At 44.8% G+C, this 21,633-nt stretch overlaps 3 protein-coding genes across 4 annotated transcripts; 2 read left to right on the plus strand and 1 right to left on the minus strand.

The window, feature by feature from the left end:
- Window positions 1–440: 440 nt before the first annotated feature.
- On the minus strand, window positions 441–6,280 carry cstf1 (cleavage stimulation factor, 3' pre-RNA, subunit 1). Its single transcript, XM_079296946.1, has 6 exons — window positions 6,172–6,280; window positions 5,583–5,803; window positions 5,216–5,493; window positions 4,917–5,114; window positions 4,311–4,701; window positions 441–1,555 (listed from the first exon to the last, which is right to left on the minus strand). Exons 2-6 carry the CDS (start codon window positions 5,749–5,751, stop codon window positions 1,296–1,298), a joined length of 1,296 nt encoding a protein of 431 aa, XP_079153072.1. The 5' UTR covers window positions 5,752–5,803; window positions 6,172–6,280; the 3' UTR covers window positions 441–1,295.
- A 3,339-nt stretch (window positions 6,281–9,619) lies between these two features.
- On the plus strand, window positions 9,620–21,268 carry LOC306797736 (uncharacterized protein). Of its 2 annotated transcripts, none has more exons than XM_079297132.1 (3): window positions 9,620–9,730; window positions 18,385–18,608; window positions 20,471–21,268. In XM_079297132.1, the coding sequence occupies exons 2-3, from the start codon at window positions 18,390–18,392 to the stop codon at window positions 21,260–21,262; spliced, it is 1,011 nt and encodes a 336-aa protein (XP_079153258.1). In that variant the 5' UTR covers window positions 9,620–9,730; window positions 18,385–18,389; the 3' UTR covers window positions 21,263–21,268. The 2 variants fall into 2 exon arrangements, with proteins under 2 accessions (XP_079153258.1, XP_079153257.1); XM_079297131.1 differs by lacking the exon at window positions 9,620–9,730 and adding an exon at window positions 15,508–15,630.
- znf831 (zinc finger protein 831) lies at window positions 11,436–15,525 on the plus strand (the record flags this gene model as incomplete). The annotated part of the gene is made up of 3 exons (XM_079296795.1): window positions 11,436–13,460; window positions 14,496–15,385; window positions 15,519–15,525. 3 exons carry the CDS (start codon window positions 11,436–11,438, stop codon window positions 15,523–15,525), a joined length of 2,922 nt encoding a protein of 973 aa, XP_079152921.1.
- Window positions 21,269–21,633: the final 365 nt, after the last annotated feature.

Below are 21,633 nucleotides of genomic sequence, written 5' to 3' on the forward strand. Positions count from 1 at the left end.
CAAACTAATCCAACACTTTCAGTTCGGACTTCTAGGTTTATGAATTTCTTTTAATATACACGTGACACTTTATATTCTTGTTTTAACATACTCTTATTTGTTTACCATATTATGTTGTACATTCATATTTTCTATGCGTCATACTATTGCACTGGGTTGTACTGTTGCACAATCACCAAGCCAAATTCCTTGCATGTGCAACGTACGTTTCTGATTCAGATTCTAAGCCGGACAGAAACTATTACAAGTGCGTGCGTGTGCGTGTGTGAGAGACGTATCATCGCCCATGTGTGCTCCCTGCAGGTTGCTCGCTTGTTGCAGCAACAACTGTGCTCTTAGAATAGGACAGGATATTACCATGGCTGTGGTTCAGGACTTTTCACCATCACATTCACAGAAGAGGCTTGTTCCTTTTAATTGTTTATTAAAAATGACTGAATTACAACAAAGGACGCAGACAAAATAGAAAAGTGGGGTAGAAAAGACAACAACACAACTCAGATGTCAATGACGACGACATACGGCTGAGGAATCTGAAAAGAGTTGAAGTGTCCGAGCAGAGTTTTAAAAAGGTCTTTCAGGTTCATTCTCAAAGTGTGATTATCAAAAAGACGTAAAGATGTAAAGAAATGCTGCTTTGCTCTTAAGAAGATGCAACTCCTCTTCTTAAAGGGTAACTTCAGTATTTTTCAACCTGTTGTGCCATGTTGTTGTGTTTAAGGCCGTGGTGACGTCAGCCAGACCGCATAGTGAGGTGGTCGAATTGAGTTCTCAGTGAGGTGTGGACAGTATGTGGACACAATCCAGACAAGTTATCAAAACGTCTCCATCATCTTCATCTCGAAGAGAACAGAGCTGACACCTGCTGTCCGAGTCCTGAGAACCCAACAGTTCAAAATAAAAGCTTTCAAATTAAACTAAATTACGTAGGACTTTTACTGTGAACAGTTTTTAGGACACGAGATGCGTTCCCCTGTTTTACAGCCGCTACTTTGACCACGGAATATATCCAATCAGTCAGGTCGTGTGGAGATGCATACGCCCATTCAATCACAGAGGTTGCGCCGAAAAGACAAGTGAAACAACCGCCTACGTGACTGAGGGGGCAACACATCTTGAAATTGAAAATGATAGAAGTTACCCTTTAAGTGCTGTCGCACAAGTTCCACTGCAAATGACATACAAATGAAAGTCACCACAGATCAGAAGGAAGTGGCGAGTTCACATAGTCCAGCATCCTGTTAGGTTCTCAGACGAGTGGAGATGGAGTGAGAGTGGAGAGGCGGAGGGCAGCCTCAGTCCGTGGTGGTGCGGCGGTACCAGAAGCGGGCCCTGAAGTCGTCGCTGCAGGTCATGAAGCCGGGGTTGGTGGGCGAGTGGACGATGCAGCGCACGATGTTGTTGTGGCCCAGAGACAGCAGGTTCTTCCTCTCGGCCGTGCGGGAGTCCCAGCAGCACAGGCTGATGGTGCGCTCGTCCGGCAGCAGCACGTAGTCCTCCGTGTGGTTGAACACGCCCTGCGTGCGATGCATCTGACGGCCGCTCAGCCCCGCCCCTAAAACATCACCACAGAGACCACACCAGTTTAATCAAGTCGTTCACATACAACAATATCTGACCATTCGCGTGGTTTACAAGATTACATTTGAACGCATCATGTAAGCTTAGAATTTACCTTCCGCCAATAGTCATTTTTACTGAATCGAGCTTGAATGCATCGTAATGTAACTCAATGCCACCTCTGTTAACGTTAGCGTTTAGCTCCGTCATGTAGCCATGCAGGACTGTGCTGCTCAAGGCTAACGTTAACTAGCTCTCCTCCTGACTATTTTTTTTTTCAAGTCTCTGAATATTTATGTTAATATTTTTTTTCTGTCTAATGAATTTGCAAACATTTCTAAAATCCAGTTTTTTTCATTATGGGGTATTCAGTGTAGATTATTGAGGGAAAAACTAATTCAAACAATTTACTCCAGAGGCTGCAACATAATAATAAATTGTAGCAATGAGGAAGATGTCTGTCTGTCTGTTGTGTTTGCTTGCTTTGGTTACAGGAAACATACAAAAAGAAACTAAACAGCAAAACTGTCCGAGTAGAAGCTGTGGCTTCTAGAGGAAACATGAGCAATGTCTTGCATCACCGGCCACACAAACATCATGACGCTACTATAATATTAGTAACAGGTACATTTAAAAAAGACATTAAATAAGCAGCTCATTTGTTTGTTTGTCATTGTGTTGATTCACGCTAAGAAGGAATGACACGTCACTGTCACAAGTGACTGCTGATACTTGAGAAGATGACGCATCGGTCACTGATTATTAGCACACTTTGATTCTGTGAATATTAGATGAACAACAGCTGACGCTGCAACCTCCTGATAATGTGGTCAGTGGGATGAGTTGGATTTGTGGAACTGAAATAATGAGAAATAAACAGCAGAAATAAACAGGAAGATAAAAAGCAACGGGGCAATGCTAGTCGTGATCGGGTGATATGTGGTCAAGATGTTATGGAAACAAAACTAACTTTTTTCACCAAATTCCCAAAAAATAAACAATTCTACATGTTATCTTTTTACTGTCATTGTCATATACAGCGGTTATTTACATACTAATGATTAAGAAATGAATGATTGTATTTTCATTTAAATATCTTGGTATTAGTAGTTTTAATGATGCATTATAAGCTCCTTATCGCTCGTGATAATTACCTCACTGATACCTATTTCATATTGCTGTGAAAACATCCTTTAAACTGGACTTGTTCAAGTCTCTCACCAACAACTGCATCTTAGAGGATTACATCTCAACACGTCATCATTTCTAAAGCTTTTTATGAATGATTTCATTGAATAGAGCATGAACGCATCATAATGAAATCCAATGCATCCTCCGTTAACGTTAGCTCCGCAGGTCGGTGATAACCGCTAACGTGAACTAGCTCTGCTCCTGTCCAGGTTCTGTCCACACAGCAGACATGTTGGCTTTCAGTAGCACATGTGCAGCGTTTGGACGGTGAACAAGGTTGGACTACGACACTTTGCACGCTCAGCCACATGAAGCTGTGAAGGACGAGTAAAGGTTTTGTTTGTATTTTGTACACTGAGCCTCTTTCAGGATGAACAGAGCTCGACATCTGAACTGAAGCTGGAAAACACTACCGTATTTGTTACGAGGCCAATGAGCCAATTTGTTAATGTAATGAAATCACCACATTTAGATGGATGACACCGACCCCGGAGGCAGAAGTTACCGTTGCCCTGTGTCTGCTTGTTGTGTTGCTGCCGGTATGACGGCTCACTTGAGTACTTGGAACAAAAGTAAGGCAATGTCATTTCTTCTACTTACTTTTAGTCAAAACTATTTTTAACTGAGCGGAACATGAACAAAGCCAAATTGAATCATATCAAAGCAGCTTTAAATGACAGTATATAACAGTTTTGTAAACATGTCTGTTGGTATTATATTGGATCACAAACTAAGATACTAATTGAATCGGATGAAAAGGAATAGATCACACTTTAAGTAAATAAATCATGAGGTTGATTTCTGTAAATTGCCATAGCATGTTAGCAGAGCACGTGTTCTCGATGGTCATTCAGTGATTGAAGCAAAGACTTGCTCAGTGCGTTGTCATATCGACCGGGAGAGCTTCTCCCGTTGCGATATCTCGTGTTCTCGCTGCATCCAGCAGTCATTTGACGTGGGAGTGACGTAGATGCTGAAAATGGCCTCCCAAAATATGAGTGCAGAGGATATTATGGATACATTTTACAGTGTTTTGGCTGACTCAGACATTCAGCCCTATTTATTTTGGCCAGAGTATATCGCCACCGCCACCAGTGACAGGTGCCAAAGGTAAGCTGTTGAGTTGCCTCTCAGCGAAATGCTGAGCGAATACAAGTTGGGCTCTTATTGTGAAAGGTGAAACCGGAAGGAGGGAAGCTGCAGTTGTAATGTGATAAATGATGAAGAGTCGTTGCCGTCTTGTTTCACGCTGGGTCGGACTACAGAACCTCTGTGTTTTTGTTTTATATTACCGAGGGTGCCACTCGGCTTCACTATGCTTGCCCGCAATGCATCCTGGTACATGTAGGCACAGCTGTCACACCTCCGCAAGCTGGAGAACTCAGCTTTCCCGGTCAATATAGCACAAACTGAGGAAAGTATTGCTTCAATGAACAACTTTGAGCATCAATGCTGTTTGGACATCGATGTAAAAAAGGTGCAGAATTTCCCCTTTGAATATATAAAGCAACATGGGACACGTGTCTCACTGTGGTTGCGGCGAAAGGCATCCTCCTTACCTGTGTACTTGACCAGTGTCCGGCCCGTGGAGATCTCCCACAGTTTGACTACGGAGTCTTTGCCGCTGGACAGGATGTACTTGGAGTTCTTAGAGAAGATGGCGGAGCACACCTCGGCTCCGTCGTGGGCCTTGTCGAAGGTGGTCACGCAGCGGTTGGAGACGCCATCCCACAGCTTGATGCTGCCGTCCTTGCTGCAGCTGACGTAGCTGTTGGCGCTGGGGTTGTAGCCGACGCCGCTGATGGTGTCCGTGTGCTGGTCCAGCGGGTTGCAGGACACGAAGCACTGGAAGGTGTTGACGTCGTAGAGGCGGAGGGTGGGGTGCTGCGTTCCCACCAGCAGGAAATCCCCCGACGGGTGGAAGGAGATCGAACGCAGCATTTCGGCTTCCTGTTTGTGAAACGGATGAAGAGAGTATTGGATTACAAGAGAATTCCAGTAGTCGGCATAGGCTTAAGAAATGAAAATGTTGCAATTTCCCAGCCTTGTTTACGTTAGCTCTGCCATTTTCTATGTAACTCAGCATCTCCCGTTTCAACAGAACAATTGTTGTTTTCCCAAAACCTATGGGGAAATCCAGAGACATATTGTGTACAAAATCTGACCTGTATGTATTTAAATGCTCTTTTTGCAGAGGGCTTTGAGTAGTCAAACAGCTTGAGGGTGTAATCTCTTGAGCCAGAGGCTAGAATCTGTTCAGTGGGATGGAAGGCGAGGCAGGTGACCTCGTCTACGTGGTCATACAGTGTCCGGATCACGGGGTGATTCTCCATGTTTTGCTGCGCCGTCTCATTCATCATCACCTGAAATGGAAAGACACACACACACACACAAGGAAACAGTAAACACCACCCTTCTGGATTAGAAAACGGTGCAGTGTGCTCTGATGTCAAATCTGCCTCGCCTCAATAGGCATAGCACTCTTGGCCAGCATGCGTTCGGTGTCCAGGATCTTGATGGACGCGTCGGCAGAGCCAGTGGCGATCAGCTGGCCGTCTCGGCTGTATGACGCAACGCGGCACGGGCCCTTGTGCGATGTTACGTAGCAGGTCTCATACTCCGACGCCTCCGGGGACATGGACTGGACATCGGCATCAAACTCCATATCAATGCCCACGCCCGGCGCCACTGTGTCCGAGCGCCCGATGGCATACTGAACTGCAGTGTCGTCGTTCTCCATCCCTGAAAAAAAGGTTGGAAATTGCACAGTTAGGGCCCCCTGAACCATCACATCACTCTAACATGCAAGACGTGGAGAGAACTAGTCGTACCTGTCTTTGCCAGCTGCATCAGCTGCTCAGAGGGCGACACTACATTCGGTGGTTTGACCTCAGTGATGAGACTGTTGGCGATGTTGGTGTATCCGTCGTAGAGCAGCTGGCTTATGATGAGCTTGTACAGGTGCTGTCGGTCCTTCAGGGTTGGTTTGGAACGATACATGATGGGTCCGTGTGACTAGAAGGGGCCCCTTCAATGGGGACAACGTAGCCGGCTGAAATAAAGACACAATGTCAACCATTCATCCTCTGACTACGTTAGCCGCTGTTAAGTTATCTCTGTTTTACAAGACGGCAGTGTTATCTAATGCAGTATTGTAGCAAACTAGCTAGCTGTTTGCTAAACTAGCTAGCTGTTTATAAACATACACCGTTAGCTGGGACAGCTACAACAAATGAATGGAACTTGTGCTTATGTGCTAATGTTAGCTTAGTGGCTACAGCCTCGACAGAGCAAAAACGAAGTACACGGGCAGATTTTAACCCCGAACCAGCTGGACGCCTATACTATGCAACGACAGCGTTATGTGACATTTAAGGCCATGAGCTGAATATTACATCTTGAAACATAAAAACATCTAACCCTCTTCAAACTTCCAATGGCGTTCCTGGACACAAACGTGCGTTGCGCCGTACGCATTGACGTCCTACGTCACAGAACTGAAAGACTCTCCAGACCGAGGTTGCCTTCTTGGTAAACGGAATTTTCAGATTCGAAGTGCACATTTAATCTTTACATATCGTTGTAATACTTTCATTGTGAAAGGGGCAAGGAGGATGATCTTCGTTTGACCCCACGTAACGGTCTGTTTCTGAAACAAAATATTCACAAAATAAATATTCCGTTGATATAACTGCCTTTTTTGTCATTAAGCGAAAAAAATTGTTTAGGCTAACTACCATGTGGTGCATTTAACAGGTACATGAATGCAACATGCCTTTAGTGCAGGCCAAAACACTCAAAAACCTTTCGCTTCTTTCTTTCGTTCTTTCTTTAACTGTTCATGCAAAAACAATAGCCACAAAGTTAGCTCACAATTAGGCCCAGTGCTAAAACAGGAGGAGGATATTTTTCCAACAAAAAAGCTAAATATTTGGTGTTTTCCAGCGTCTAAACTGAGAAAAATAGCTGGTTCTCACGGTTTAAAATAATAACAAAATGTGTCAGAGTGTTGCTCAGGCAAAAAAAAGTAGTAGAAACAGATCATCTTCTTCATCTTGGAAACTATGATGAGAATTTCTCTCCTGTTTCTGACATTTTATAGTGTAACAACAACAACAGATTAAAGGATGATATAAAATAACTGTTAGTCAGCCTGGCTTTGAATGTGTTGATATGCTTTGCCCGATTTCTAACACATACATCCTTTCTATATGGCCCAGCAAAGGGGGCACAAGTACAGCATCTCACAGACGTCAAGAAAGAGAAGCTGTGAGCTTCTGCTCAGGCTTGAGTGCAGCTTTGTTGTCATAATTGCAGTGTTTGCTTGACAGTTGTATGATTGAAGAAGCCTTGTGCTGAACACAGCAGTTAAGGCTATGTCAGAAAGTAAAACAGAGACAGTTATTATGGTTTACCACTGAGGTACACGCACTGTGCTTGGCAGCTTGTAGCGGTGGTGTTATTACCGGTGGTGCTGAAGACAAAAGTCGGGCACGAGACTGATGTTCTTCATCCGCTGAAAAGGCACAAGTGAAGATGTGAGTGGATATAGGCCTTCAGCAATTCAGCACCCACCCACACGCAGTCTCTCAGTTGCCACTTCCTGCAATGTGGCTCATCGCTTCATGTGCTGGCAAAAGAAGAACGAAATGGAGTGTAACACATGCAGATGGATGATGGCGGCTTAGCCTGTTAGAGAGATGGGCCTATGCAAACGACACATCTGTCATTTCATGTGCAAGTGTGTAGACTCAGGCAACTTCACAGTCCTCACAAAATGAAGTAATATTTTGAGAGTTAAGGGCGAGGAACTGTTTGTCCCACGTGACTAAAGATGTGCTTTAGTTGTTTTTGCATGATCCCATGAGCTTTTTGAGCATCGTTTGAGATGTAGGCCTATTTGTGACTGCAGGGATCATGTCGACATGTCTCTGACAATTTTACTTGATGGCAGAAAATAAAACACACCAACCACTTTATCCACATGGATAAATGTCTAAAGAACTGCAACACAAGGTTCAGAGGCTTGTGAGAGACCAGGAGGAGCAGAAGAAAGCATTTTCTTGCTCTCTGGTCACTGCAGAGCATCAGCTGTAAAACTGGACTCAACCCCCGTTATCTTAGTAACCGGAGTAACAAGGCCAAAATATCAACAACATTAAACGCCTGCTGACTGTTTTGGAGAGGACATCTGTGCGAATCCATAGAGACTGTACACATACTGTGATTGAGAAAACATTTCATCTGAGTCAGTCTCCACCATCATGCCTGAAACTATGCCTCCACCCTGCAGGACTGTGAGCTGTGGGAGAAAACATGCGTGGTAGGAGGTGTCTTGTTACCATGTCAACACAAAGCATGCTCTGGATCGGGCCTGCAGTTGCCTTGGAGACCAGCTAGAGTCAGCAGCAGCGGAATGATATAAAAAGTATTTGTTTTGTTTCAGCAGATGTCATCTGATGATTGCACAGTGGATCCCGCATGATGACATACTGTTCATAAAAGATCCCAGCTTTGAAAACATCACTTACATGAGAGCGTAGAGCGATACATTGAGGTTTAAAATCTCTTTCATAGCCACGAGTGCAGCATAAAAACGTTCACGTAAAAGACCAAACTGACTTAAAACCAACAGCATACAAATAGCAAAATTACAAAGATTGCAGCTACTGTTGAGTTTCAGGAGTCAGAGGAGAACGTTACTTCGTACATGCTGGAAGTGAGCTGGCAAATGTTTGCTAACACATTAGCCATATCAACTTTGTACGGTGATAATATGTCATTGTTGTATACATATATTAAAGTATGAATTTTAAGTTAAAAAATATTATCCAATGCAGTCACGGTGTAGTTATGCAAACAGCATAATGCTATAACGGGCCACATGAGTACACATTCAATGTGTAATGTACCACTCATGCTGTCCAGAGAGACGCATACTGATGTCCCAAGGGTGTCACTGGCACTTACATTGGCCATTAGGTGGCCTGACTATGTGGACAAAAAGTGTGTGTACGCGAGAAATGATGTGTTGCATTTGTCTTTTTATGCCACCGTGAGCTGTTAATGAAAAAAATAGCAACGATCGGTCCGTTGACACGCATTGTGTTTACCAGCGACAGGTTGAAGAAAACTGCTGCCAAAAATAACCATGATCATTTCCTCAGGATTTGCCAGATTCCTGAGTTTGAAACTGAGCAATAAAATCGGTTTTCTGTTTCTTATCTGCACCGAATTCTCAGTAAGATGTTATGATGTCAGAAAAACCACACGACTGTATAAGCATGTGTGGTGGTTGCTGGTGTACCCTCTGCAGAATGATAGATGCTGTACCCCAGTACAATTCACTCCAGCCACTCACAACTCATCCATTTGTTCTCTGCCTGAGAGAGTGAGAGCAGTGCATCAACATTAGATTTGCTGCACCCTGGTCCTTGTGGGTGTATGAAATACAGTGTGTGGGTGGAAGTAGGTGGGTGGGGGAGCAAGTAGGCCTATATAAGTGAGCCTCGAACTGTTGATGGTGAAGTCACTCAGTCAGCCAGCGTGAGTGCTAGGTAAGCTCGCCTCCGTCACTGCACTTCCTCTTCCAACAGTTGCTTTCACTTCTGCACCAACACTCTGTATTAGCCTGAAGTCATTCCATGTATGCTCAGCTCTCTGTCTAATCTATGTTTTCAACTTGTCCTCCGGAAGTCTTTGTTTGACAGCTACACACCCACCCAGCCAGCCAGCCCTTCTCCCTCCCTCTCCTCCCCTCTGCCTCGTCACTTTCATAGTGCATCTTCTCTCTCATTTGCATTTGTTCCGCTTCCTCAACAAGAAACAGTTCACGTGAAAGAGCTGTGAGGGGTTGAGGAGGAACACACTTGCCCGGATGACAGAACAGATTGAAACGTGCACCGAGGACGGGGCTGTTCAGTGGAGGAGGCTTTCTCAGCTGGACGATTGTTGCTGAATGAAGTACAAAGTAGGAAAGGTAAGTGACTTCTGTACGACGGTTTTATACAGTTTTCTGTTGCATCTTACTTTGGGAATGTTCTGGATCCTCGTTCTGTTATTCTTACAATCTGTGATGCAACGCCAATCTGTGATGGCAACGCCAATTTCCTCTTCTCAAACATCCCCTCGTCTTCCCCATGTTTACATTTTCACGCTACCAATTTTTGCCGATGCTTGTTCTTGCTACAAGCAGAAGCTGGTTTTCTGTACAGTTTGACCTTGTTTGAAACCCAAGTGCTTGTAAAATAAAACATCCCTTTGACTGTTAAAAAGTAGGGATGACACCGATATCGGGCCGATAGCGCCTCAAACAGCTGGATAGGGTATCATGACAATGGGGCTGATCTATTCAGTTCATTTCCTTGTTTATATACTGTACAATATATACTGGAATTTTAATTCTGGTGTCATTTTTGACCAAGTTGGGGCTGCATCAAAAAGGTTTACACTTGAATTGTATTTCCTGTTAATTTCAAAGATATTTTACCAAGTTGCTCGTGCCATTTATCATTTTAACAATACAAAACACTGAGTAACTTTATATCAAAGTATTTATTTGTTACATTTTATTTTGCAAAGTAAGGAAAGCGATACAGCTTCTTAACTAAACACAGGTGTCGGATCTGTGCTCGGTGTCAGTATTGGACTAAAAGCTCAGGTTTCACTATCGGAACTAAAAACGTCAGATCAGTGCATCTCGATTAAAAGGTCCACACTACAGTCGTATGTCTTCATGGAGTTGCGGCATGTGTGACAATATGACCTCATAACATATCTGAAAGGAAGTGAAAGCACATTACAGTAAGAGGGTAGTTCTTCTGTTAATAATTATTGAGAAATACACTCACGTTGCTCTTCGTTTTTACTCAAACATGAACAGAGACAAACGTTTCCTCAGTTTACGGCCCCACAAAAAGTCGCTCGTGCTCTTGCTGCACAACTAGCAAAGCACATGCGCCGTACAAATGGCTCCTCTGTGGGTGAATTCTGCAAAATCACGAAGAACATGCATGGACGAGCAGCATCACAGCAACAGGAAATGAAATTTGCTCGAAATAATACAGGCGGTTTCCTCTTTTCACTTTACACTCCAATTGCATTACTGTACAAATGTGACATTCTGACGGGAGACAAAGCTGCCACATGCCACTGTGAACATCAAGGGTGTGCCATTTCATTTGCGCAGCCTGGTGACAGAGGCAACCGCTAATGTCCCCATTTCTCTCCACTCTTTATACACAATTCCACCCATGCGTGTGTATTTCCACTGCCTGCAACATATCTTCAGAGTTGTATTCCTCACCACCTGCTCTTGACACATAGCAGAGATTCACTGCTTTTCTCCGAGAGGCTTTTCAGAGATATCATTTATTTTCGTGCTGTAGAATCATTGCAAACCATATCTCCCTGGATTTGATCAACATGCAAGACATCCAGACTGGATTAAGTAGCCATCTGCCCAAAAGGGTACTGCATATCTGTCATCATGAACAGCTTCAGTGCATGCTCCTTTTTTTCTGTTCCACTGGGTTAAGAGCAAGACCTGTAAAACATCCCCGCTTAAAATAGATGGATCGGCCCTGTTTGATCTGAGGCAAAGCAGAGGTCTAATGCAAACTGTTCCTATCTTACAGGTAATTAGAGACCTGGCACTGGTACATCACGACAGCAGCAGGGTTACCATGGAGACTGGCAAGCCGGGATTGGCGAGTGCTCCAGTGCACATCAGCTCCGTCGCAGCGCAGACAGAGAAAAGGATGGACATCCAGGCCCCGCTGACAGCTGTTTACATCCACACGGTGCCCGCTCTACCAGCGCAGCCTTACCCCCTCGTGCCTCCAGCGACTGCCCGGGAGCCAGCCACACTCCATCTGGCAATGCCGCCGCTTTACTCCAAGGAGACGCTCCCCTTCCTGACACTCCATATTGCTGGTGGATCGCAGTCTCAGCCGGGACTGAGTCTGGCAGCTGCTCTTCCTGCAGTCAGACCCAAGTCGGCAGGAAAGCACGTGTGTCCTCACTGTGGACGGGACTGTATGAAGCCCAGCGTGCTGGAGAAGCATCTCCGCTGCCACACCGGGGAGCGGCCTTACCCCTGCGTCACTTGTGGAGTTTCTTTCAAGACTCAGAGCAACCTCTACAAACATAAGCGTACACAGGCTCATGCCCGCCTCTCGTCTGAATCAGAGCCGAGCAGCCTGGACAGCATGTCCGGCTCCAGAGAGACCTGTACCTCCAGTTTGTCTTTGGATGAGCGCAGCGAGGATTCGGGCAGCATGGACAAGGAACCCACACTACCTACTGATGAGATCACCTGTCCAGCAAAGGTCTATTCTGTAAAGTCACAAGGTTCTGTGAGTGAGCAGAATGCGTTGACCCTTGCAGGTCAGAGGACGGAAGTAAATGAGATGGAAGCAAAGGTGAAGGAAGGACAAAAACAGAGGATGGAAAACGAAAAACCTCCGTTGACTGCCGGTCGACATCTTCCCCTCCAGAGGCAAGAAGCTACTCTGTTCTCCAAGCAGTGGGAGAGCTCTGTTTCCCGAGGAAAATCGCAGAGCCACGAGAGCACAGACTCAGGCTTCAGTGAGAGCAGTGACCACTACCTGAGCCCCGGCAGCGTTTTACACGACCACAGTATGGATTCCCTCACCGAATCCACCAAGGAGCATATTTCAGAAACCGCCAGTGCACAAACACCTTCTGGTCCAGGCCAAGGTGGGCAAGAACCTAGATGTACTGCAAGGGAGCAGGAGCAGAAGACGCTGGAGGAGCGCATATCTAAGCTGATTTCAGAGAATACAGCTGTTGTGGAGGACAAACAGCTAGAGCATGTAAGGCCACGGAAGACCGTTCTGTCAAAGCAGGGTAGCATTGACCTCCCCATGCCGTACACATACAAGGACTCCTTTCATTTTGATATGAGGATCAGTAAGGCTCCCAATGTTGGGTTACAAAGAAGCAGGAACCCCGACTTCTACAGCTCTGTGCCCACTCAGCGATCCAACACCATGGAGCATGCCCCCTTAACCCGCAGCAACTCCCTCCCTTTCAGTGTTACCCTCCTGCAGCATGAGAGGAGCAGCCCAACCTCTTCCTTTCAGAGTGATTATGTAACACTTGCCCGGAGGGGAAGCTCTGGCCAGATCAATCCAACAGGTTTTGCAATGAAGCCTGTGAACCAACATTCATCCGCCCACCGCCCATTGGTCCGGCAGACAGCCGTAGACGGCAACCACGCAACAGACGGTCTCTTTGCAAATTCATCTGTGGAGGAGGCGTCCGCCAGCAGCCTCAGCTGCGAAGGGGATGGTGGTGACATTTGTGGAGAGCCAAGCAACAGAAAGTTCCGGAGGAAGAAAACACAAAAGTTTGCCTACGACAAGTGGTATATGTACGGGGGAGGGACATTTAAGAAGCTCTACAATGCCGAGAAGGGCGGCGATGATGGTGTTAGCAAAGGCAGGAAATGTCCGGCAAACCCAGAGCACGAGGTTGTTCAGGGCCTGCCGAAAAGGTCATCAGCAGTTCAGAAGGAGACGGCAACAACAATGAACTTCACAAGCAGCAGTGCAACAGCGTGCCAACCAGGCTGCCCTCCTGCCACACTATCCCTCGTCTCTGCTGTGGATTTGAATGTCAAAGCTGGCCAGCTTCACACATGCAGCTCTCTCAAGACTCCACTTCAGAGAAACCTGTCTTTGTCAGTACTGCCTTTATCTTCAGTTGGATCATTGGTTAGCCACCAAACAGACAGCATGAGCAGAGCAGAAGCAAGGACAACTGTTTATGGAGAAAAACATACTGACTCCACCTTGCAGCTGTGTGGAACCCATGTTCCCTCAGACAGGAAAAAACTGAAAACTGATGAGAAAATAATTTTCCCTCTGGAGATGGAAACCAATCCAAACACACTGACCCATCCCCGTCCCTCTGTCACTGGCAGTGCGCCACAGCACGATACAAAACTCAGTTACATCAACCTCCAGAAAAATCTGAAACATACTCAGCTCACAGCAGCTCTCTTCCCAACGTGTATAATCAATGCAAATACACCGTCTGTCAGCTGCTCGCCTGCCAAGGTCAGCTTTCTGCCCAAGTATCAGCTAAAGTTACCTAATGCCGCTGAACCGGATTCAAATACTCCTCCACGTGCTGTGGATAAACTGCCAGGAACTGCTGGTCGCACTATCCCCTCTGCTCCGTCATCTCCTCTCACAAAGATAACCTCACTCTTGCTCAAAACTTGCAAAAAGAAATTTGATGTTCCCGTCACCTCACCGTTGACTTGTGATATTAAAAAGACAAATGCTTTCAGTTCCACACAAGACCAGCACCCCTCGCCTTGCACAGCCACGACCCTTTGTCGGGCTGAAACGCCAAGACTGAATCCAAATGCAACATCTTGTGCTGTCGTGCACAGGCAATTTTCATCAACCACAATAACCACAACCTGCCTGCAAAATGATCGAGCAGGATTATGCAGCACTTTAATACAGCCCTCGCAATCTGGAGCGGGCTCAGAGCCTTTGCAGTTACCTGTTCCACCCACGGTTCCGCACTTCCCTGTTGCACCTACCATGACCACAGCAAACAATCCGCCACCTGCGGCTGTCACTACGGCTTTTGCACAAGGTCAACCTAACCCAAACCCACGCACACAACTCTCGCCAGCATCAGACCCTTTAAACAGCGCACACGTCACCCCAGTCGTACCTTATCACATTGCACCGTTTGACCAGATGCAGCCAGATGCCCAGAACGTGTTTCACGTTCACACGGCAGACCTCCAGATCTGCTTTCAGATCATATCTGATGAGCAGCTGGCTCTCATTGAACCCCAGATCGAGAGGCAAGCAGGTCGTGTCGTCTCGCAGAGGCGTGACGTGGAAGGAATCCAGAACACCGTGCAAAGCTCGGTCGCAATGGAAAGTAGTAATGATGGAAGGGGCCATCAACAGCCAGGACATCAACAGGGGTTGTACCAAAGTGAGTCTTCACTCACACTTGACCAAAAGAGAACAGAACCGCCGCTGTCTGAACAATTTGGGACGGTAGAGCCAATTCTCCACCTGACCGAACTCCATGATTCCACTCAGGCTACAGAATCAGCTGGATCTACACGCCCACACAAACACGGTCATGTAAACACGGTCACTGTGACTCAGAGCTGTACGGGTGATGTTTTGTCAACTGCTGCTTCGCCTAAAGGTTTAGAGTCAGGAAGGAGCCAAACTTATGAGCAGGAGCAAACCCTTTCTCTGAACCGTTGTGCTGAGGAGCAGCTTTCGCCGAACAGGAGGGTCAGCCAAGGCGGATTAATCTCTCAAAGTCTCTCTGGCCAACATAAGATCAGCGAGACCCTTCTCTCTCCGAGCACAGCAAATCAGAATAATAGTGAAAGACTGGGCAAAGAAAGCAAACTTCAAAATCAAGCAGCTCCATGTTGTGTAGGCACAATGAGAGCAACAGGCGAAGCCTCTGCATGCAAAAGCAGCAGGCCACAAAGCGGGGAAACCCACGTCCCCCCTCTGCAGGTTGCACTCGTTCAGGCCTCCGATGCTTCATGTGTTGATGAACCTCCTGGGTCAGTGTCTTCATTTGCCATCAATAAATGCAATTTTTTCAGACAGTTGAACCCACACACGTCCATCTACTGCACTAATCTAATGGAAACTACATCATCAGAGGCTCCGGAGTCATCTAATCATGCAAACATGGGATGTGACAGGGTGGGACCTTCAGACGATTCGGCCCCTTTACAGGAAGTGACTCAGGATGTGATCAGCTCAACCCATTCAGAAAAACAACTCGCTCAGTTTATGTCAGTGTCTTCTAACATCCAGGTAGAAAGACCCAAAGACACCACAGCTGCAGGTATATATGACTATTTTAATTGTATTAAGTATTCATATTGGGTATAATGTGAATGATGTACAGTGCAGTGCATGGATTTGTCAATTTGTAAACCAGAATATTGGATTTAAAGGTGCTCAATACAAAATTCGGAGCATAACCATATTCCTTCCGTATCAATGCTCTGAATATCGAATTGAGCACCTTTGTGCTTGTTAATTTTATAATTGACTATGAAGGTAAATAGTTGACTTTAAGGGTTGTTTGATAGTGTTCACATCCATATTAGGTGAAAAGTTCAGGACTTTTTTGTATATAGTCCCCAGATTCTGCAACAATGTAAAAATATAACCCCAAACAAAGAGTAAGACCTCCTTCCAACGATGGTGTGTTCCACTGCTGAAGACCAGACTGAGGGCAATAAGCAAGGTCTACATGGCCCCCAAAGGCTCACTGTCCTCGTGTATGGTAATATGGGTCTTTGAAACAAGGGTTGAAACAAGGGTTAATCTTCTTCAAAAACGCTTTCCAAATAAATTCTCTTTACATCCCGACGGCAATCAATGAACCAAATGCTCTGATTAAAAAAATCCTGTTTCTGTGGCTTTTGCAGGACGAAGCCCATCCAATCATTGTATTTGGGCCGAGACATACCTGCCTGCAACAAGCTGCCAGCTTGACAGCTATGAGTACTAACAGTAGCCATGTTGGTTGTTTACCTTCATTATGACAATTTTGGGTGAGTGTCTATGGAGGGAGGCCTGAAGGGACGGGCTGTCAGTGTTGCCGACATGGCGAATTCTGGTTGGATTTAAAAACTGTTGGCTGAGTTTACAGGTCGGATCATTTTTCAAATGGAGCATACTCTTGCTAGTTTCTCTGCATTACCAACGCCAGCTTTAATGACATCTTCTGTCGTTTCAAAATGTATTGTGACAAGTTTTAATATCTTCATTATGTTTATATAGTGTTGACATGGTGCATATTCCTACAGTTGTATTCTATTTGAGAGTGAGGATACAATGTACAGAGAGAAGGTTGTGGTGGAGGTCTCTTCAGGGACCATGGCCCATTTTTGCCTCATGGCCTCAAGTAAATCAAAAGCAAAACAAATAAATATTTGATCATAATTTGTTCAAAACATTGAGGTGTAAAAAGGATTACAAATATTGTTAATCTGATGCAGATGTGAACAGCCTCAAATGAAGAGAGAAAACACAACATCAATGTGTCTGATCTAATACTTGTGTGCAGACTGCACTGGATTTGCAGAAGTTTCAATCTGAGCACAAGTCAGGAAGCAGTTTTACCCACAAGGTGGCAGCATGTGATCAGTGGTTTTGCAGAATGGAGGTCTCGTCTTAACCCAGTTTTGTGTACTGCAGAATTACCAAAACTTGACGTGGAGGTCGGGAAATGAAACGCACCATGGGGAATTTTAATAATAGACAAATGACAGTTTGCTTAAAAATCTCTCCATTTGCAGAATGAAATCCTGAGGACAACTCTCAGTGCACGTGGCTTTAATTTGGCTCATTACTGTCCTTGGTACTGTGACATGTGGGCTGCCCCCAGACTTTCTCAGAGGACTGTGGAGTCCTGCAGTATTTGATGGTGTCATTCGACCCTCTCTTTAAATGAAAGATTACAGAGAATAACAAAGTTAAAAGGTCATTGTGGGGAGCACAGAAAACCTCCTCCCTCTGCCTCAGATACAACAATCTAAGTTTATGGTTGTCCCGAAAGCCCAGGTGAATATTTACAACAGGGAAGTTTACAAGATTTATGTTTTGTATTCAAATGAGACATTCTCTTGTAAAATATGTACCAATTTCCAGACATTTCCATAACATAAATCTGATCGTAGGACAAAGCCAGTTTCAAAATTCATTTATATTAGAGTCAAAGCTTTTTGCAGAGGGAATTAAATCATAAATTGATCCATTGAGACCATGTTTTTTAGGGTTAGGGTAAATGTATAAATCAATGTATAAATCTATTAGTCTCTAGTCTATGAATGATATATCAACAAACCCGTCAGTAAAAACCTTTAGAATACAGATGGACCGCTGGAAAGTTTGTTGTATGTAAGAACTACTGAAGTAGAGATTTCTGGCTCAGAGTGAAAAAAACTCACACTGCAGGTGAATAGGGTAAAAACACAACTAATATATATCACGTGAAACTTCTCCAGTTGATTGCTTACATTAAGACAAATATTTCTTTGTTCTGCTCTGAAATGTGATGTTTAAATATGGGAATGTAATATTATCTAATGGTAACTTTTGGTGAATTTAAGAGAAATCTGCGGCCGCAAACACACAAAGTATTTCATTACTTTGTGTGTGTATTTTGGATGTTTTCCTTCCACACGTGTAAGAACACTAGCGCCACAAATCTCCAGAATGGAACTATGCATGAAAAACAATGATGGCCTGGAGCATCGTGCCAATGTGTGTGTGTGTGTGTGTTTGTTTGTTTTCCGACGACACATGATATCCACATTGCTCCATGTGTAGACCTTGTGGTTGAAGGCCCGGTAATATGAATGTCAAAATGACAAGAATAATACATTCATCATTATAATTCAATTTATCGTGATGATTTATTTGGTTAGGCTTTTATCCCAAACGTCAATGTAACCACCGGTTTCTATACGCAGGGTTTTGACATAAACCGCGTAATCTCCATTTTAGTTCAAACTGACTGATAAGCATTGACACTGTGGACTCGCCGCTCGAAAGAAAACAACTGTTGTTTTGTTCCTTCACCGAGGACTTATGGAGGGATGTGCGGCCCAGAAGGAGACACTGGGACGTGGAGGGACCCCCGGGAGGCCAGACGGCACAGACGGGAGGCCAAAGCCGAGCCAAGAGGCTTGGAGGACAAACCTGCAACGCGCGGAGGGGGAGGACGAGAACGGAGGAGGCGAGGCCGACTGGGTGCCGGGACGGCGGGACAAGGCCGAGTTCACCTGCACATTAACAGATATGTCAGAGGTGAGGTCGAATGAATCCATTCAATGCTCACTGGATGCATGTTTATACATTCCACACATTAAAGAGATGTACAGCCCAATCACAAACATGTAAACTTAGATCCTCACTAGTGGTAACACACACACACCAACCCTCTCACATGTGTGTATACACACTCCAAACTACACACAGGCAAAAGTGAAATGGCACAGGAATGTACAGGATTATTTTCCATCCAGTTTTCTTTCTATTTTTTTTGTTTTTAATTATTTTTAAACACTAAAACTCTCCACAAGTCCCCCCGCAGCCAGATATATTCAGACTGTTTTAGGTTTTAGCCGTGATGCCTTTGTTTCTGAAATGTCTTATTTTTTTTTATAAGATATTTGCCCAAGAGACAACCAAGTTTTTGTGTTTTTTTTCTCATGAAATAGTTGCAGCACAATAAATATATGGTCCCCAAGACGTGCGTCGAGCAGAGAAGAATGCGGTTCGAGAAAGAGGAAAGATTTACACAACAAAAGAAATATGCTTGACAGAGATGTATTTCACTGAAACCACAGGCGGCGGCAAACGAGGTATAAATCATGAGGCTTCGTGAGCCTTTTTGCCAAAGTTGAAAACATCGGCAATCTATAATAAAAGAAAATTTGGACAGCTGACAGCAGTTACATAGGCGCTGGAATAGTGGGGAACTCTCAGGTCAAAGCCAAGTATTACAATACGTACAACCTGTAATGTCTAAGCTTATGATGTTTAACGTGTTGCACCTTTATCAGTCCTAATCATGATTAGTAACCACAGTCTAGGTAGGCCCGGTAGAGTTTGAACAATTTGTTCAGGGATGGTGTTGGAGCTCTGGTAGTGACTTTTCGATCACAAGGTAGCCCCGCCCTAAAGCATACTCTGCTTATTTGACTCTAAATGGACCATAACTTACTAAATGAACATCATGCTGTATTGAAGAAGACTTGAAACTGGAGATTGAGACATAAACTCATGTTTACAATGTTTACTGAGGTAATAAATCAAGAGAGAAGTAGGGTAATCTTCCCATAGACTTCTATACCATCTGACTTCTTTTTGCAACCGAAGGATCCCTGCTGGCCATTTGAGGAAATGCAAGTGAAAGACACTTCCGCATTGGCTTCAATTTTCAGGACCGGAGGTTGCTGTCTGGATTTTCCAAGATGGAATGGAACAGGATGAAACAAAAACATATGAATGGTCACTTCCCCGCGTCGCTGGAGTTCTGAAAAAAAGTTGAGACCAGCTCAACATCCATCTGTTTGTAGATTCATGTCGCGGGGCTTCGCTTGAAGTGCGAACACAGCATGAGCGGTCGCTGTGTCCTCTCTCCCAGCAGGAAGGGACGGGCTGTGCTGTTCCCGGTGTGACTATCAACTGGGGACCAACTCACCGGACCCATCTTGAAACACTAACCTTTTAAAATGTACAACATTTTGGACCTCAGATCCTCTAACAGAGCAGTTATTCTCAACCACTGGTGGTCCTTAGAGCCCAATCTAGTGGGCCGCGGAGATACAGCCAAATCGTTCAATTATATAAAACAATACATATATTTACTGGTAACATACAAAGCCAATCATTTTCAAATCAAAATTTGCTCAAGAATTCCCATGAACAAAATCCCAGTAATTCAAACATAGCATCATTTTATATATCACCACATCAGGAACAGGAGAAGAGCATCAGTTTCTCTGTGATGTTTTGTTTTTGTCATTGTTGATAACTGGCTGGACATATTAAGCTTGGTGGTATTTGAGCAATGCAGGAAGCTAATGCGAAGGGTTCAGTAGAGGGGGGAACAATGACTGTATTATTGTCGCAGTATGACGGTAAAATTCTTGTCTTATTAACAGGAAGACGACAGAGCGGTCAAGGCGGATCCCTTCAAACACTCTTGGCTATCTGAGAAACATCTTCAGCATCTTTCCCAGACGCACTCAGGAATGTCTGAATACCCTCCACGGAGCCCTCAGCAAGCTCTGAGCGACCTTAATTCAATGGCCAGCGGCGGTCAGACCGGCCTTTTCAATTCTCCACAGCTCCCGTTGGATAACAACTTTTGTTTCTCGCAACAACACTGGGACAACAGCAGCATCCATAACCAACAGGTCTCATGTGAATCTAGTTTGAGTCAGCGTATCAAAGCACGGGCCCAATTAGCAGAGACACAAAATGCCTTCTCGCAAAGTAAGTCCAGCACTCAGCAAACGCAAGCATTTCCACACCAGGACAGACAGCGGAGTAACATCAGTCCTGTGCAGCAAGGACATACAGATTATAAGTTGACCATAGGCAGTCACAAGAGCCCAAGCATCTCGCCTGATTCTTATTCTGTTCAAGTCAGTCGAGCTGCTGCTCGATCGACGGGGGAAACCCTCGCATCAAACAACGATGTGCTGGATAATAATGCCGCACCGCCATCAGAGCCTTTTCAATTCCCAGAACCTGATGATTATATCGACACCAAGGACGAGGCACCAAATGACTACAACAAATACCAGACTTTTTTCTTGTCCAGCCAGCTCAATGGCTTCCAGCCGGCCGAGTGTCTGACCAGTGGAGTGAGGCCCGTGCAAAGCTGCCAGGACCACACAGAAGACACCAGCAGCAGCGACGATGAAGGGAAGCTCATCATCGAGCTTTAGCTGAACAAACACATGCTAGTTGGAATTTGCTCTGCTGCAGATTTATAACAACAGTTAAAAGCTGGGAACCACATGTGTACACTCAAAGTCAAAATTTGAATTAAAAAATGAACTGTCATTGACTATTTTATCTTTCATTTTCAGTAGTAGGCCTACATAAAAAAGTAAATGTTGTAATAGTGTAGGTAGAGTGCAAGCTAATGCTACGTTTATGTCCTATCGTGTTATCAAGAGTAATTACAAGCTGAGTAGGAAATACTGCTCACCTAACCCTCAGAGTAAGAATTCCAGGACTCTCAGGAATTTCAGCTATATCTCCCACATGGAAACAAGAGCCGCAGCAATTACTGAACCAGTCACAAAAGATCTGC

Source organism: Melanostigma gelatinosum, assembly GCF_949748355.1.
Source record: "Melanostigma gelatinosum genome assembly, chromosome: 3".
Lineage (NCBI taxonomy): Eukaryota > Metazoa > Chordata > Actinopteri > Perciformes > Zoarcidae > Melanostigma > Melanostigma gelatinosum.